The 18,627-nt window shown below is 26.6% G+C and overlaps 3 protein-coding genes across 5 annotated transcripts; all 3 read right to left on the reverse strand.

Moving 5' to 3' along the window:
• Window positions 1–4,014: 4,014 nt before the first annotated feature.
• Window positions 4,015–9,805, reverse strand: LOC106773288 (heavy metal-associated isoprenylated plant protein 4). The gene is made up of 4 exons (XM_014659993.2): window positions 9,652–9,805; window positions 9,190–9,371; window positions 4,697–4,784; window positions 4,015–4,400 (listed from the first exon to the last, which is right to left on the reverse strand). Exons 1-4 carry the CDS (start codon window positions 9,773–9,775, stop codon window positions 4,015–4,017), a joined length of 780 nt encoding a protein of 259 aa, XP_014515479.1. The 5' UTR covers window positions 9,776–9,805.
• Window positions 9,806–10,559: 754 nt separating this feature from the next.
• On the reverse strand, window positions 10,560–14,539 carry LOC106772867 (uric acid degradation bifunctional protein TTL). 2 transcript variants are annotated; one of them, XM_014659483.2, is made up of 5 exons: window positions 14,116–14,539; window positions 12,953–13,010; window positions 12,470–12,571; window positions 11,968–12,118; window positions 10,560–11,285 (listed from the first exon to the last, which is right to left on the reverse strand). In XM_014659483.2, the coding sequence occupies exons 1-5, from the start codon at window positions 14,343–14,345 to the stop codon at window positions 10,831–10,833; spliced, it is 996 nt and encodes a 331-aa protein (XP_014514969.1). In that variant the 5' UTR covers window positions 14,346–14,539; the 3' UTR covers window positions 10,560–10,830. The 2 variants fall into 2 exon arrangements, with proteins under 2 accessions (XP_014514969.1, XP_014514968.1); XM_014659482.2 differs by having other exon boundaries at window positions 10,560–11,288.
• A 2,114-nt stretch (window positions 14,540–16,653) lies between these two features.
• LOC106773805 (protein yippee-like At4g27745) lies at window positions 16,654–17,270 on the reverse strand. Of its 2 annotated transcripts, none has more exons than XM_014660558.2 (2): window positions 17,136–17,270; window positions 16,654–16,985 (listed from the first exon to the last, which is right to left on the reverse strand). In XM_014660558.2, exons 1-2 carry the CDS (start codon window positions 17,217–17,219, stop codon window positions 16,761–16,763), a joined length of 309 nt encoding a protein of 102 aa, XP_014516044.1. In that variant the 5' UTR covers window positions 17,220–17,270; the 3' UTR covers window positions 16,654–16,760. The 2 variants fall into 2 exon arrangements, with proteins under 2 accessions (XP_014516044.1, XP_022641861.1); XM_022786140.1 differs by having other exon boundaries at window positions 16,654–17,012; window positions 17,136–17,268.
• Window positions 17,271–18,627: the final 1,357 nt, after the last annotated feature.

Here is an 18,627-nt window from a genome sequence, read left to right on the forward strand (position 1 = left end):
TTAGTTTGCCTCTTAAAAAAATGATTCATCTCATTTATAACATTAACTTAAGATGTTTCTTTTTCAAGCTTATGTTATTGTAATGTAACATCCTCCATTCAATATGAGCGTCTTTATACCCACACTCCTTCCTCCTTCAATTTTACGAATAATTCTCACATTTCTATATCATCTACAATTATTATATGTAACCACTCATATATGTAAATATTATATCCCATGCTTATGTATACTTATTTCAATGTATTTAATGTACCTTTTATTTGACACACTTTTATTTTTTTTTAATTTTAAATAAATAACAATCATGAAATTAAAGGAGATGATAATACAATGGTACCTCAGTTGCATATTACACATAATTTTCTACAAAGATATTTTTTACATAAAAAAAACAAAGAAAAATAAAAATAAGTTCATCGTATTCAAAGCAACAAAGGGTACAAATTATAAAAGAAAAGAAATATAAATGACAAAAAAAATGAAAACTAAAAATAGAAAAAGGCAAAACAGTTCTAAAGATATAAGACGAGACTCCAATACATGTTAAATGATACAAAACATTAGACGATAGATGATACATGAGATATTAGACGCTAGACGATACAAACACTAGACATTAAATGAAAACACTATATGTTAGATGATACAAAAATAACTAACTTAGACGATACTAGACTTTATCAATCTCCCTCAAGTTGAGAATATATATAATGAACATTCCTAATTTGGAACATAATCCTTTAAAAATAGTAAGAGGGTGCAATTTGGTGAAAACGTCAATGATTTGAAAGGTTGAAGGAATTATGGATAGTTCAAGTAATGAAGATTCAAAAACTTCAGGTAGGTTTGGAAGTCGTGGCATGATGAATTCGAAGTCATGTCGCTCAAGTAATGGTATAATGCTTAAGTAAAGGAAGGTTAATGTGTGCTATCTCTCCATTTGGTGTTGGGTGCTTAAACACAGTTTGACACTTAATGAAAGAAGATGTCAAACAAATTTTCTCTCTTCTAAATTTATTATTACTCAAGCAATGTATGTTCACTTAAAAAGCTAAATATGACAATAATGATACTTTTAATTTTTTTTGTTTAGTACAACCTTTGTCATTGGCATATTGAGGCACTGAATATAACCTAAGTTAGGTGAACTAGTATAAAAAAATGTGTTATTAATTAACTTTGTATTAAACATACACATATTGTTGCATTAAAAAAATTATTGTAATTACTAAAAAAAATTTATTGACAAAAATAATTTTGTTGGTAAATTTGAATTATCAACAGATTTATTCTATCGGTAAAATTCATCGATAAATTCATCAGTAATACATATTTTATTTATCAATGAATTTGTCTATCGTTAAAATTCACTGATACTTATAAATCTTAAAATTCATCAATAAAATATGTCGTTAATTTAAAATGTTTATTATCAACGAATTTTTCTATCAATAAATTCGTCGATAAAAAGAGTGACAACAACATTTATCACAAACCTAGACCCATGCTGACTCTTGTCTTATTAGAACATCTTGTTCTCCGAATGAAAGCTTGCCATCAACGATCCCTAACCATATTTATCACCAACTTGGAGTGTGAAGGTCGAAAATACTCACATGTTTGTCCCTGATTTTGGGATAAAGGTATAAAGCAGCAACAAATTTCTTTGTTGAGTTGTTGTCATTTTCAAGTTGATTAAGATGCAAACTAGCTGAGCTATTGAGTTAGTCGAAGTTGAGAAAGTTAATAACGAGTTCGAACTTTTCCTTTAGAGTTGATGCAAGGCATGGGAAGAAACAAAACTTGGAGGTAGAAATAGCCTTGCTGAAGAAATTCCTATAAATAATGAATATGAAAATTGATGGAAGAAGAGGAAGGAAGAAGGAGAAAGAAAATGAACTAGATCACGATGTTTACAAAGGGACTTTTCTTCAGTAAATATCGAAAAAAATTTCTTCGATATATAATTACAGATTTTTTCTTCAATAATTATTAATAAATATAAATTTTCGTTAATAATTGTTACCGGTTTCATTTTTATCAATTGATTTTAGTTCATTAAAAATCCGTTAAAAAAAATTGTTACCAACAAATTTTAACATTTTTCAACGAATTTTAATGGTTGATAATACTTGGATTTCTTTTTTTTTACACATACATACACATTTATTACTATTTGGTGGGTGTTTTGTTAAATGGTTTTCCAAAAATGTCTAATTAATTCTATCCAAAAAAAAACCCTTGAAAAGTTACACATACACGTCTATAGAACTAACTTATTCTTTTATATAAATAAATGAATGCGTGCGATGAAATAATTTGGAATTAAAGATAGAATAAGTGAATATACATGTATATTTTATTAATACCAATTATAGTATTAGGGTCCATTATGATTATATTACTAAGTACATAAATCTATTAAGGAAAGAAAATATTTTGACTTTAATAAATAATCTAAATCAAATCGATTAAGATATCAATTAGTAAGACATTGAATAAGGTTTTTGTGTCAAACTCTATGTATTAGATGCAAAGAATTACCCTAATATAGAATGTTGAGGTTAGATCATCAACAAGTGCCACTTTTTTATTTGACATACGTAATACTTTTATGTGTAGAGTTTGACGCATTCTCAAATAATCATATTAAACCTATAGAATTAATACCTATCCCATTACAAACACTTTTGATAATATAATATCTACCTATTATACAAAATTTGAGACAAGAACCTTCTTCTCTAAATTTACGCATAACATAATTTTAATTTAGGAAAAAAATATTTCATTCTTTTAAAATTTGATTGAAAATTTTATTCAAACACTTAAACATAATTTTGAAAGAGTATTTTTAGAAAAACTAGTAATTCTAAAATTATAACTTTTTTAAGTAATAAACATGAATTGTTAATATGCTACTTTCTTTGTGTTTAATGGAGATTTGAATGCACAGTATTATTTGCATCGTGCAATGGTTATATGGAATTGACCGAACACATTATTGAATAAAGAATGCTATGATACATCAGCCAGATTAATAATTCAAGTGTACATATAGTATTTTGAATTATAAGCACCATCATTTAACAAACAGTTATAAAATGAATATAAAAAACCTAATTTAATTTATACAAAAAATCAACATCATAATATTCATATTCAAATGTCAAAGATATACTATATTTAAAATATAAAAGGCAACAAATTTTCACTAATTAAGTGAAACAACATTTGTTTTCGGTTTATTTTCCAATTAATTCATTTTTTTAAGCAGCACAGGTCCTACATTTTTTTAAGAGAGAAATTTGATACTTTTACCAACTAATGACATTTAAAAATAAAAGCAACTTTTAACTTTTAAATGTATCTACCCACAACAAACCTAATATTCTAACCTAATCTCTTAAGATAGAATATTATGATTAATTACTATATTCAAATATTTTTCATTTAGAAACTAAGTAATTCATTATAATTTGTCTTCAAAGACACTTCTTATATTAAAAAAGAAATATTTACAAATATATATATATATATATATATATATATATATATATATATATATATATATATATGTCAACCTCAACCAAAATTTGTTATTTATTTTCCTTTCCTAGGAAACGTATAAAGGAAGTAAATGATTACATTAGCATATCCTCTAAATAATGTTAATGTTATTAGAATGAAATGAATCACATTGAATTTTCTAAAAGAAATATAAAAATCACATTGAGTAAAAAATAAATAAAAATATTAAATTATTACTATAAGTATGAGATAAAAATATTATTAAGCTTTAAATTATCTAACACTAACATAAAAAAAGTATTATTTGTGTTTTTTTTAATTAATGCACAGTAAATTTATTATGTTTAGAAGAATTATCTTGAAAAAATAAATCACAACAATTTATATTCATCAATCATACAAAATTATACTGAAAATACATAAAAAAAAAAACTAAATCGTTTATTTATTTGTCTATTTAGATATATAATCTTACTCCAATCATAAAATACAACATGAATTTGGATTCTCATCACTGAAAAGTTGTGGTGCGTAGACATAGTGAATGATGTAAGGAACATTATCCTTAACCTTCACTTCCTCTTTTGGGTGCCCTTCACGAGTTTCTATTATTTTTGTTGTTTCACCACCTTTTTCCTTCGTTGATTCACCAGATTTTTTAGTATTATCTTCATCTTTTTTCTTGGTTGATTCACCATGATCCTTCTCTTTGCCCTTCTTTTCTTCCTTTTTCACTTCCTTTACAGAAACAATCTCCACATTCTTGTGAACCCTCTTTCTCAAAAAAGATTTCAGTTTCTCCACTTCAATGGTGCCTTCCACTGTTACATTCTGTGCTTTCTGATCCGTTTTCACATCGAAAATACCTTCATTAATCAAATCAAAAACCTTGACCTTAGCTTGTATGGTTACATGGATTGATTCAAATGTTATTTATGTTGTGGAATTGCTGACAAAATCTCAAACGGTAATTTTTTACGGTATGCACTTTCATTATCTTTAATGATTTTTCGTGATGTATTATACAAGTTATCTATAATACAATAAAAATTTCTCAAATTATATTCGAGAATCACAGAACTAGCAAGAAATTTTATACGTTAGTATGAGAATCAAAATGAGAAAACAAGAAATTAATAAACTATATTATAATAATTAATACCTTTGTGCTTTATTAATCTCCTTTTTAGGTCAGCTTCACATTTGTCACAATGCATGTGAACTTTCACCGAGATGATGCGGATGATTGGCTTGAAACCACACATGAAATATATTCAATTAGCCAATAGTCTCAAAATATGAATGGAATAATATATTGTTTTATTATTCTTTTTATTAATGGCTATTTTTGTTTGACTAATTTCTACTTACTTTAAAAGAATTTGATTAGATGGTATTACCGGTGTAATTTTTTTATTTCTTTTTACATTGCAAATTGTCATACATAATAATTTTGTTAAATTTTTCAAATAACAACTACATAATAGTTTTGTTATGTAAGTCATGGTTGAATTATCGTTTGAAATTAGACTCATTCAGATTGAAGACAAATAACCAACTTGAATAATAAACTCATTACATTAGTAAGAGTGATTTAAAATGTAAGATTATGATATTCCACTTGAGAGTTGGAAGAAAAAATGAAAAAACTTTATTTTTATCTCTTTATGATGATGAATGAATTTTTGATGACAAATATTTTTACTATCGGGAAAAATGTAAAACATGTTCCTTATGTCATTCCTCTTATTTTCTTCTTTATGAAGTATGTGTATGTGTGTATCATTATTTCTTATATTACATCTCTCTAATATTTTGAAGATGATTATCATTATTTTCTCAACCAAAATGTATTAGTGAGATTATGCCAAAGTGAAAATCAATTCTAAGAACTACAATCAAAGTTTGCATGTATAAGATTTTGTAGGTATATGTGATATCTAAATTAAGTAGATTAATATATAGTAATCTTGATATGTAATTTGGTTTATGAATAAGGGATTTACTAACTTTGCATAGTTTTTGGATAATTTATTATATTACTATACTTAATTTGAATTAAGGAAGCTATCTTTGGAATATTATATTACTATACTTTGAATCTATTTGGGAAGTGACTAACTAGTGAAATAATATCTCGTCAAGATTAGATGCAATGTTCAAGCTAGAAATTCTTATTCAAATTAGAAATTCAAACATAAACCAAATTTATTTTCTTTTAATTTTACTTAGGTGAAAATTCATATATTTTATAGTTGAATATATGAATTTTAAAATTACATAATTGATTGAATTGATATATGATATGATTGATTAGATGATTTGTTGAGTTATGTATTTATGAATGATTTGTTAATTAAACTTGGTTAAATATTATTAATTAAAGAAACATACAATAGAATAGATATATCATAGTTTTACTAAATGTCTAAACAACACATTGGTATCTTAAATGGTATAAAGTTGAGGCAAAGCTTATACACATTTTAGATTTTATCTGAGAAAAATAAATTTTTTTAATTTTCTAGAACTTATAATAAAAATATTCAGTTTACCACTTCCTAAAAAATAGATAAATTTATAAAAAAAAATACTTTGAAAATCAAATAACAGAACTCCGAAATCTAATCATAGGAGTGTATCTTTGCACATTTTTTTTTCTAATCTCTTTCTTTTCACGTAATAGTATAGGTTAGACGAGTAGATATTTATATAATATGATTATAAGTTGGACGAGTAGATGTTTAGACAGATGTCGTTTTCATATAATTTTAGAATTCTTTTCATACAAGAATAAAGAAAATTAGAGAGTGATGAACCTTAGGACCATATAATGAAAAGTTACGGTGAACATAGTCAACATGATAAGAAATTTGATGTTTAGAATAATAATATATTTTTTAATAATGATGATATTAAATATAATTAGACCTGTCTAAATAGGTTTTCGTTTCACAAATTAGTTTTAAAAACTCGCAAAATAATTTAGATTAAATTAAAAAAAAAAAATACGTTTTGAATTGAACGGAACTATTTGACCAACCCATTCTATAAAATAATAGATTTTTATAATATATATATATATATATATATATATATATATATATATATATATATATAATTTAAAATTGATCTTAAATTAAGAAAAAACTGTTAGATAGTACTGAACTCCAATCTATTCTTTGTCTCAATCAATCCATATTTTGATTTTTTTTAGTATAGGACAAAATAGTTAAAACATCAATTTCCAAATCATTAGAAAAGTGGTGCATGAGAACCGTAAATAATTTATCGTGAATGAAATGAGAAAAAGAATGAAAGTGAAGAATTTAGTGAATTTTAATTTTAAATTTTGAGGTTAAAATTTATGTTTGAAATTTTGATATATTTTTTATTTTTAAATATTAAAAATAATATATACAACTTTTTTAATTTAATTATTTTAAACTTTTTTTAACGTTTTAAATGGATTTTCAACTGATATGAAAGTCGTATTAAAATATTAAATGGTATAAACAACTTAAATATTAGAATAAAATATCTTATTTAATATTAAAATAAAAATAAAAATTATAAACAATTCAAATATTAATAAGAATGATTTTTATTTATCAAAAAGATTCAATATAATATAATTAAGTTAAATAAATTATATTTTTTAATTTTGACAACCAAAATATGTCAAAATTTCACACAAACAACAAATTGTAATTTTACATCAAAATTAAATAACTAAACATACTTATTCAATTATTATCATAGTTAAGTAAAAATAAATGTTGGTATCACAAACTTTACCAAATCATAATTTGTCTTTCTATATGAAATAATTCAATGGCTCGATCATTTTTATTATTACTTGCAAAATGAACTATGATTATAATATTAAAAGTGGATTATAAATGTTTAAGTAAATTACGCCTTTTTTTTTTATGAGAGTACAATATTAAAAGTAAACTGTTAAATGAAAATACAGGACTAATATTAAAAAAATTGAAATCATTGTTGATAATATCTTTAAAATTAAATATAATTTATACCTTATCTTATTTGTATAAAACAAAAAATAAAATATTTATATACCCAAAAATAATGCAAATAATTGAATTTAAAATATATATTTAATTAATTTAATTTAATTATGCCAAATAATATTTTCTATTTTTAGCACTGAGCTAAATAAATACTTAAATACGAGTGAGAACCTACTTTTCTATTTTCTTTCTTTGCATTCACGAACTTTCAAACTCCTTTCACCATGCCTAAATTATTAAAAGATAAAAATTATTTCTATTTGTGTTCTTCTTTCTTGCATCCACAATCCTTGAATATATAAAAAAGGAAAAAAGAAAACAAAATTTCCAGAATGATTATGATTGAACACATATTATAATATCACTAACTAAAGAATTTTATACAATTTTAGTTTATAGGTGTTATCTAAATATATATATATATATATATATATATATATATATATATATATATATATATGGAAGATTCGCCATGTGAAAGATTCTCCATATGTGAAAATTTTCACACTTGCATGCATTCACATTTTGGGGAGTTTAGATTAGATTTTAAGAACCAATTAATTTTGTTAGTTGAATTAATGTAGATTTTTAATTATGTTTACCGATTTAAACTAAATCAATTTGATCAAGAATGAGTGAATTCGATTTGGATTAATAGATTTTGATTATAAAAAGAGAGAGAATTGGATATTTGACCATATGAAGTCTATGAATGTTGGTTTTCATTTTTTTGTTTTTTGGGTTAAATATGTTTTTAGTCCCTATATTTTTGGGACGATTTTGGTTTTAGTTTCTCTTTCAAATTATAGTACAATTTAGTCCTTCAACTTTAGAAAATTCTGGTTTTAGTTCTTTTTACCAAATTTTTTTAACTTTATTTATTGTTTCAAACGCGTTTCTCACTTAACATTGGAGCAAAAATGTGTCAAACAGTGTAAACAATCCAAATGCTATAATGTAACGTGCTTGAAACAGCAAATAAAGTTTAAAAAAATTAGTAAAAAGGACTAAAACCAGAATTTTCTAAAGTTGAAGGACTAAATTGTACTATAGTTTGAAAGAGGGACTAAAACCAAAATCGCCCCAAAATATAGGGACTAAAAACATATTTAATCCTTGTTTTTTTAGTGGAGATTTTTTATATTTTGTTTATAATATGTTTTTATACATTTAATAGATTTACATTATTAAAGAATAAAGCTTTAAAGTAATTTAAATATATTTTTTCTGTATATTTAAGAATAAAACTATAAAAAAGTTTCAACTTTAAATGAATAATATTTTAAAAGTAATGATTATCTAAGGAAAACATTTTTAAAGTTAAAATATGTAAATCATTAAATTTAATTCAAGTTGATTAAATTAATTTAAGCCAACACCCCTACACGAGTATGTATCGTTATACAACTACTTTACAAAATTAAATTTCTTTTTCATCAAATTATTAAAAAAGAGAAACAATTAAGCGTAATTAAAAAAAAAAAAAAAACACTTCGTATTTTTACATGATGCTTATTTATCTTTTATTCAAGGTTTATTCAATTTGAATTTTTTTTAATTTCTATATTATCAAATAAAATTTTATTTACACATCATAAAAGAAAAATAAAAAAAAACTTACTTCTTTGATTTCCTTAGGCTTTTTTTCCATAGTAGTGATCTCCTTAGGTTTGAGTTTTGGTGATATTAATTCAACCTTTTTCTTGGTTTTCTTCTCTATAAGTTTCAAGATTTTCAAAGGCTCTATTTTCCCTTTTGCTCTAACTTCTCCTTTCTCAATTTCTATTTCCACATTTTGCACCCCTGTTCAATAATCACCATAAAATCAAATTATTATCTCTCATATCATTAATGCAATAGAAAAAAAAAACTACATGGTATTTTTCATTAAAAAAGATAACATATTTCTTAAATAAATAAATAAAAAAAAAAAAAAAAAAAAAAAAAAAAAAAACTTCAGAGACAAATTAAAAAGGAAGAAAGAGTAAAACATTAGTGAAATAAAAACTGATGAAACTAAATTAATTTAAACTTAAACAAAATTAGTGTAGAGGTAAAACATGTTTTAGAAAATGTTAATTACCTTGGGTGATCATGAGATGTTTCTTGATCTTGTTTCCACATTCCTTGCAATGAAGATTAACTTTGTAAATTGCAGTGATCTCTTCAACCCCTTCTTTCTTCTTTTCTTCTTTTCCTGCTGCCATTTTCTTTTCTGGGTTGCAGAGAATCAAACAAACCCTAATAAAGAAGAAAAAGTGGATCAAGATCACTTCAATGTTACATATATTAAAATTATTCAAACCTGAGAAATCACAAGTTTTCTTAACTTTTTTTGCTGGTTTAGTTAATGGTAGCTCACCAATTTCTTGAAACTTGTTACATGGTTTCACCCAATTTTGCAATTGTTAGTTGAGAATATTCAAAGTTTCAGTAGTTGAGGGACTGTTGAAATAGTTGTATAAATATTATTAAAAATATACTAATTATACAAATTTTCTTGTTAGCTTAAACAAATCACACTTTATATTAAAAAAAGAAGAAGCTAATTAGACGTAGACACATTAAAGTATATACACTATCAAATTGGAACTATTAATTTTTAAACACACTGGAATATATTAATTTGTTAATCAACTTTTAGAAAGAACAATTAAATATTTATATATTAACAAATTTTGGAATATGTTAATTTTAAAAAAATTATGTGGGTATACATTTTCTGGAACAAAATTTCCAAAACATAATTTTTGATATAAAATTTTTGAGAGTCGTGAAATATATTCTGGAATACAATTTTTAAAATTCATCCATTACAAAAATTCTCAGAATGAATTTTGCAAAACACTCCTACATAAAATATGTTTTGGAAAGAGTCCAGAACACATGAAATATATTCCAAGATATAAACTTAATATAACAATCCAAAGACTCACCCTATTCATACAACTTCATCACTTGAGTGATGAACTTGTTTTGAGTTACAAATTATGCAGACAATTTAAATATAATTTCATTAAAATGGAACTGAATATTGCAAGTCATGTCTCAAATATTGCAAGTCTCAATTGTTGATTCAAAAGAACTTATATAACATGCAATAACTCAAGGATTCTACACTTATTACCTATCTAAATTTGGTACCTTTTTCTACCAAGTTCTATGGTCACAAACACAAGCTCACTTCATCAAATCTTCAGAGATTCATTCTAGGCACCCCACAAACATTTGTGGCATTCATTTTGCAACTGTTCTTATATTCCTAGCTTCCACGGTAAGTGCTGAATGAGAATGGAGCAAGCAGAAGAGGAACATGAAAATGTTCCCTTTTTTGTGAATCCTTGATTTCAAACACTATAGACACATAAGGAAAGAAACCATTTGGGATGTACTTCCCAGTGTTGAAACTTATCCTGTATATTCCTGGACTCACATCTTCAACTATGCTCAGCAGTTGACCGCTTCGGCCGTCTTGATCCGTCGTTGATGATCCCTGAAACACCCAACTGCCTCCGTCTGTGGCCCCAAATGTTGGCCGAGGTTGAACTCCCCTCCACAGCTCCAGAAGCACCTCAATACCGGCGGCCGGAGAGCCCCGTGACACATCCAACACATGAGTGGTAATTGGAGGGCGAGTTCTTGCAGGATGGTGAATTGGTTTACCTGATGAACTCTCTGAAGCAGCAGTCACATGACTACTGATGATGCTAATACGATCTTCTAGCATTGGGAAATAAGAAACCAAGATTGGTAACTTGTTGTAAACATCATAATATAAAAGTTGCAGAGTTTTGAAAATTCAGACCATAACATTTTATAAACAATAAAGGAGGAGGTTTTGTTAAGCACTCAGAAACCAACTTACCATCCACAGATACCACATGCATCAAAGTTAGAAATATAAGAAATATCTTAGGAGAAAGTTACTTTGATTTTAACAAATATAATATAGTCTTTGTGTTGCATCTCTTTTAGAGTGATGACAAATGATTGTTGAAGGGGATGTCAGTCTAGCTGAGAGATGTCATAGTTCAAAATGGTTAATAACAGGTCACAATCACATGATTCTGACACCAGTTAATAGTTAACATTAAATCACTAGTATCCCAGATTTGAATATTGCAGAACTCAACTTTTAATATACTGAAAGAAATGAAAAACTCAAATATTTGATCATTTTACTTCTGCACAAAATGTCATGACTAGTGATGAATGGCTGATGATATGCTACATTTCAATTAATGAATACATACAGCAATAAGCAAAACCAAATTGAATAGTTGAAGGGTTGTCATGGAAACAGAGTGAACACAGTTATATCTTTTCTATGCAGATTTGAATATCAAAAGGGGTTCTTAAACTGTAACCAAACATAAATCAGGAAGGAATATGGATGTACCTTCTGCCTTTTTAGCAGTGGAATAATTGCCAATTTTAGAAGAAATGTCTTCTGTACTTGAAAAGAGCTTTGCAAGGCGTAGTTCTGTAATTTTCATTTGCTCTTGAGCAGCAATCTCAAACTCAACAATGGGCCGGTTTGTGTATCGTCTCTGCAAAGTGTAAAATGAATTAATTTAAATTTAAATGAAAAGTCTTATATCAACATTTCATAATAATTCGGGTCCTAACCAATGTAGGAAATTGGAATGATTGAATTTGGCACATAAGGGACAATAAATGAAGGAATATTCCCCACCCTTTGAATAAGAAGCTCACAAGAACTATCATGCTCAAAAGCAAGCTCAACCTTCTAAAAGTAATTAATCCATAGTGTAATCTTAAACAAATCTATGTTCATAGCATAATAGCTCAACGAAAATTCACCCAAATAGACATTAATCAAGAATAGAAGTTAAATATATAAAAGTATTGCCAACACTAAACTTTAAATTCAAATTTACCTTCAGCTCAGCAAGTATCTCATCAGTGGTTCTGCCAGATGCACAAATGAGAAAAACAAACCCAAACTTTTCCCTGTACCGAGCATTCCATTGAGATAGTTCCTGAAAAATGACATGCAGATAATTAACTTCCATTTATTAACAGTTAACATTGCAGTTGAGGTCTCCCTCTAACCATAAATTTGCAGCCACATCCAATGCCAAGTTCTGTTAATGAATGCCTAATTTCCACCACAATAATAATAAAAGCAATAGTAAACCACGATCCAGATTCCACAATGAAGGATGCTAACCGTGTGAAATATAAGCAAAGAAATTAAAACTCTTTGAAAGAAGGTGCTTTTCAATTCAATATATTAGATATGGTATGTACAGTATTATGATAGCAGACCGTAGATCGATCAGGTTCCAACCATATATTTCCTAGTACAACAAAAAACACTAAAATATTAGTAATATTTTGAGTAGCAGCAGCAAGCAAACCTGTAAGCTGGAACCAGTTGCAGTAGATAAAGCAGTTGATTGCTCTCCCTTACTCCAACTGCATAAAACGGGTTCCTTATTATTTCTAACTAGCAAATAGGATATACATTTCTTTACCCTTCTCATTGCATAAACCACAGCTGAAGCAACAGACAAACACCACCCAGATGAAGGGAAATTCACAACATTCACTCAAGGTTCTCACATCAATGTAAAATGGAGAGAAAGCAACCCAGATGGTTATAAACAGGAACAAAATTGATGGACTGAATAACCGAACTGACAAACTCCATAACTAACTTAAAACTCAACCTTTTGCATCTAATTCATTTGTTTCATATCAAAATACAAAACAGAATGCAACCAAACAGGAACAAAATAGCAGGAATAACTGAACTCAACTGACAACTCCACACGAAACTTAATCCCAGATACAGATTTCCTGTAGTCAGGGATTTAACACATTCACTCTATCACACAATTACAACTTTTCGATGAGCATTGGTCGCCTCATATTTTAACTAAGTAGATCAGACTTGAAATATGCATCTCAGATTGAGTAGTCCAAAATTCATCCAACATTCCAACCTGAAGTCCTGATTGCAGGGAGTCCATTACCTAACACATGCACCCACTCAAAGAGAAAATCAAAATTATACCTAATTCATTAGTTTCACGAGTTCAATTCCTATGGCAAGTATGAATTTCCACAATATCAATCAATCAGAAATCATTGAAGTATGGGATTTTGAAGATAGCATAAAAGTAAACTATTAACCATACATGATCATTTATAACTTAATGATAATGTAAAATCTCTGTCATGTCAATCCATAGATTATATACGCTCGGCTTCATCCCATACACAAGATAGAGAACCACCCAAGTGAACTAAAAAGAGAGTAAATAGTCTATATACTAACTATCGTGTATTAGAAATTCTCTACCTTTTACATTAACCACTTCAAAAGTCATGCTAAATTTCTGATAGGAAGGGATCAATAACTGAACATGAACTGACAAATCCCAACTGAAGACCCAAAGAACCACCAACCCACAAAGACAAAAACACACCCTTTGCACTAAAAAATCAAATCTTTCACACCAAAACACAAAAATAGAGTGACCCAGATGGAAAAAAGTGATGAATTCAAGTACTGAACTGAGCACTGGCTTCAGAGGCAACAGATGGAGCATGGGTATTCCCGATCTGAGGGTGGGCAGAGAAGGCCTGAAGCCAACCGTTGACATCAACGTTGTTGAACCAAACGTCCCTCGCCACAGAAACAGCGTGCTGCAACGAACTGAAAGGAGAAGCCAAAACCATGTCCTTGGCGAATTTGGTGCTTCCACAGCACGATACGAAGTCTTTCTCGTCGAAACTGAACTCCATTCTTCAAACACTAATCACTCGGTTCGCTTGTGTTTTGGACAATTATATCGGAATTGGACTGCTTTTATGATTTGTTTGTGGGAAGAGAAGAGAAGAGAAGAGGATGTGACGCTGTGTCAGCACTTTAGTCTTGTTCTTGCGATGCAAACAAAAAGCCACGCAGCAACGTTCTTTTGGCCAGCACAAGGGGAAAGTGGTAGTGACACAAATTCTTTTTCTAATGCGGTGATTTTAAAGTTAAAAATTATCTATTTTGCTCTTTATTTTTCTTAATTTAGTTTCTTACTTTTTAAGTTTAATCCTTTTTCTATTGTGGCATGGTTTTTAATATTAAAAATCTTTTAAATTGACATTTTTTTTTATTAGAGTTGAATGTGAAATTTAGTCTTTATATGTTTTTGTCGATTTTGAATCTAATCCTTGTAATATTTATTAAATGGTTTAAATGCATTTTAAGCTTAAAATATTTGTTTAATTTTAATTTTGAGTACCCAATAACAATTTCTTTTAAATTAAGTATTTAATACATTACAAAATTTTGGTTAATTCTTAAACAAATAGTTATTTTTATTTTTATTTATTATTATGAAAATGAATATTTGTATTTTTATTACATTAAAAAATATATTTATCATTTTTATAAATAATTAATTAAAAATAAAAAAATACAATTTAATATATAGTATTAAAAAATTATATAAACGTTATTATAAGATCTCATTTAATAGTGATAATCAATCACCATAAGAAACAACCATACAACAACTCTTAATAAACATTCAATCTCCAGTAGAGAAGGGTGGAGCATGTCGTGGAGAGTAGTTGAAGGTCTTTAGTCTAGTAGTTGTTTCTTGTCATAAATGTTTGATGGATTAACTTTGGTGTGTGGTAATTTGACGTGGACGGGTTGTTTCACTACACACAGGACAAGTCTGCCAAGAGTTTGACATCAATACATTTATCTGGATAGTCAAGTCTAGAAAAGATTGTATGTCCTAGAATTCATTGATTTATTTGTGTTATATACTTACTTTTAGGTGAAATATGATTATTTTTTGTACATCAGCTTACCATTTCTTTTTTGTTTGTCTATTTGTATGTTTTTTCTTGTTTGTAATGATCACCCTTCCCTTAATGATGTGAATAAATAAAAATGTTTCAATTAATCTAGTGGAAGACAGGAATTATGCTAAAACGTAAAGTAAAAAGTATTTTGTAAAACTCTTTCGATGTACTATAACTCTTAATAGTATGTATCTTGTAAACATAATATTTTGTTATTTGCATCTATAAACTCTCATAATAGTTTATATGTTTCTTTGAGTTAACTCTCATCTATATTATATATACGATAATTCTTTTAATAGTTGAACGCTGTTAAAATAAGATGTTATACTTTTTAGTTAAAATATAACATTTCCAGTGTTGTTTTTAACTTGTGTTTTACACAAAATTGTTTTTACCCATCAAGAAAAAAGTTTTAAAACTATGAAAATACCATTTTTCTTATTCATTATTTGATTTGGTAAGTACCATATCTTAATTATTTAAGCGCAAGAATCCCGCACCTGTAAATAATTGTCTTTACCAAATGCAACGAAAGGAAAAATAATTAGATTTTGAGGTTTTATTTTAATAGAATTACATGTCAAATATCATAATTAATGTCTCCACATGTGGATGTTTAAAATAAAACACGTGTTAATGAATGGAACATCCAAGTTATGGCTGATCAAGCATTGTTTAATAAACATTGATAGAATAAATAAATATAATAAGTTTTCTCACAAAAATTAAAATTAACGTATGATAAGTTAATTTTTTTTAAATGTTTAATTTTAAAAAAATTAATTTTAATACATGTATTAATTAATATTAAATACAAATAAATTTATTTTATTTTATTTAAACATCTAAAATTACACATAAGTTAATGAATGCAACATTAAGTTATGCTAAGTCTGATTTTCAGTCATTAAGATTTTAGTGGAAAGTAAGTTTTTCATAATTAATTCTAGTGAGAAATTTCTCCGTTGTTTAGTTAAAAAAGAGGAAAAAACAAATAGAGTACATCCTTTGTTTGAAAGCGAAATCAAACATATAATTTTTTATTTTAAAGAAAGAAGAGTAAAACAATTCTTTTTAAATTTATTAAATTATGTATTTGTGGCTACACACATAATAAGATATTGTAAAGACAGACTTTTTTTTTAGTATCAGAAAATCTTTTACTGTTGATTTTTATGGTAGAACTTTATATGGACTCCAACGTCCAAGAATACACTAATTGCAGATAAAATGGAAAGGATTAAACGTAGAATTTCATCTCTTATTATGAAGAGAATGTTTCTTTTAATTTCAATACAGTATTAAACATATCTGATAAGTGTTTATTTAAGAATTTATGGAAAGAAGCTAGAAGTGTTTGGAAATCTTTGAAAGTTCAAGTATAAATTTGCCTTCCTTGAACTTCTGTCTTGCCTCAGAAGCTTGAAGGTATTTCCAACCTAATTCTTCACCACAGTTGCTGCAGAAGATGCTAGCAATGGTGTACACACCAGTTATCAGATTTGTCTCTTGCTTTTGCCCAAACACAATGTTCCTTGCATCAGAGAACAGAAATGCTTGCCCTGTTTTTGCCTGAATACCAAAGGGATCAACCACTACCTTTTCAATTTTTAAATTAGGTTAAACTTTTCAACCATTATCAGATTTCTTCACGATAAGCAATAGGAGTTGATTGAAGAAAAAAGTAAAAGATAAAAAACTGAGTTTGATGAACAATATTACCATATAGCTTTTGGAAAGAAGTTCATCACGATAAGCAATAGGAGTTTGGCAGTTTCTGCACCTGTAAGTTGCAGGTGGATCCATTGAAGTGAATCAAATGAAAAAGATGAAGTTGTGAGTTTTCTTCAACACAACCAATGGGTTTATATAGCAAGTGAGAAGAGGCGTGGATAAACAAACATCCTAGTGACGTGGTCAACACAGTGTTTGGACCAAAGGATATGAATATCTGAATTGCCTGCACCGCTCCATAACGCGCTTTCACGCACTCAACAAACCATAAACGTCTGATGGAATGATCTTATTGACACTTCACCGAATAAAGTTAATTCCAATACAAAAATAAATAAGAATGAGATTAATAACACCTTACTTAAATAAAATAAATATAAATATAAATAAATAAAAATGAGGTTATGGACACCTCACTAGATAAATGAAAATAATAACAATAAATAAATAAAAATAAATTTATAAACATCTCACTTAATAAAAATTATAATAATAGATAAATAAAAATTAGTTCATAAACACTTCAAGAATAAAATGAAAATAATTATAATAAATAAATAAATAAAAAATTATAAACATTCACGAATAAAATAATAATAATAAATAAATAAAATTGATGTTATAAAGACTTTACTAATAAAACAAAAGTAATAACAATAAATAAATAAAAATTTTGTTATCAACACCTCATTATTAAAATAATAATATTATATAAATATAAATAAATTTATAAACACTTAACTAATAAAATAAAAATAATAACAATAAAAAAATAAGATTATCAACACCTCGTTAATAAAATAATAATAATTAATAAAAAAATAAAAATGAGATTATAAACATTTGCTAATAAAATAAAAATAAAAATAATAAATAAATAAATAACGAATTTCACTAATAAAATGAAAATAATAATAATAAATAAATAAATAAAACAAAAATTAGAACACTAAAATAAATAAATATAGATAAATGAAATATGTAAAGTAACAAATGTTTTGTTTACCTTACCTCATAACAAATTGTGAAGTAAAATTTTACTTTTAAATAATTTTTCCAAACTAATTTAAAATCTTAATTAATAGAGAAAGAAAAAGAAAACGGAAAAAAATGTGAAAGAAAGATTGATAGATACAACTACCAAAATCCTCTTGACATTATACCGAAAAATTATATCATTATTAAATTATTATTTCAATTTTTTTTTTCTATACACTCAGAGACATTTAATAGTAAAATCATCATTCATTGTTTAAATATTATAATAGTATTTCATATTTGACAACTTAATACATATCTCTAAATGTAAATCCAATTGGTCAATGAAAAATATTATTTTAAAATCATGGTGTTAAAGTTTGAGCTCAATCCAATTATTAATGAATTTAGAATCGGATTGTTATTAAAGTAACTCTAAAAAAGAAATAGTTAATGTTAGTTCAAAATATGAAATTTGTTTATCTAACTACATACCTCTATA

This window comes from Vigna radiata, chromosome 9 (assembly GCF_000741045.1).
Source record: "Vigna radiata var. radiata cultivar VC1973A chromosome 9, Vradiata_ver6, whole genome shotgun sequence".
Taxonomy (NCBI): domain Eukaryota; kingdom Viridiplantae; phylum Streptophyta; class Magnoliopsida; order Fabales; family Fabaceae; genus Vigna; species Vigna radiata.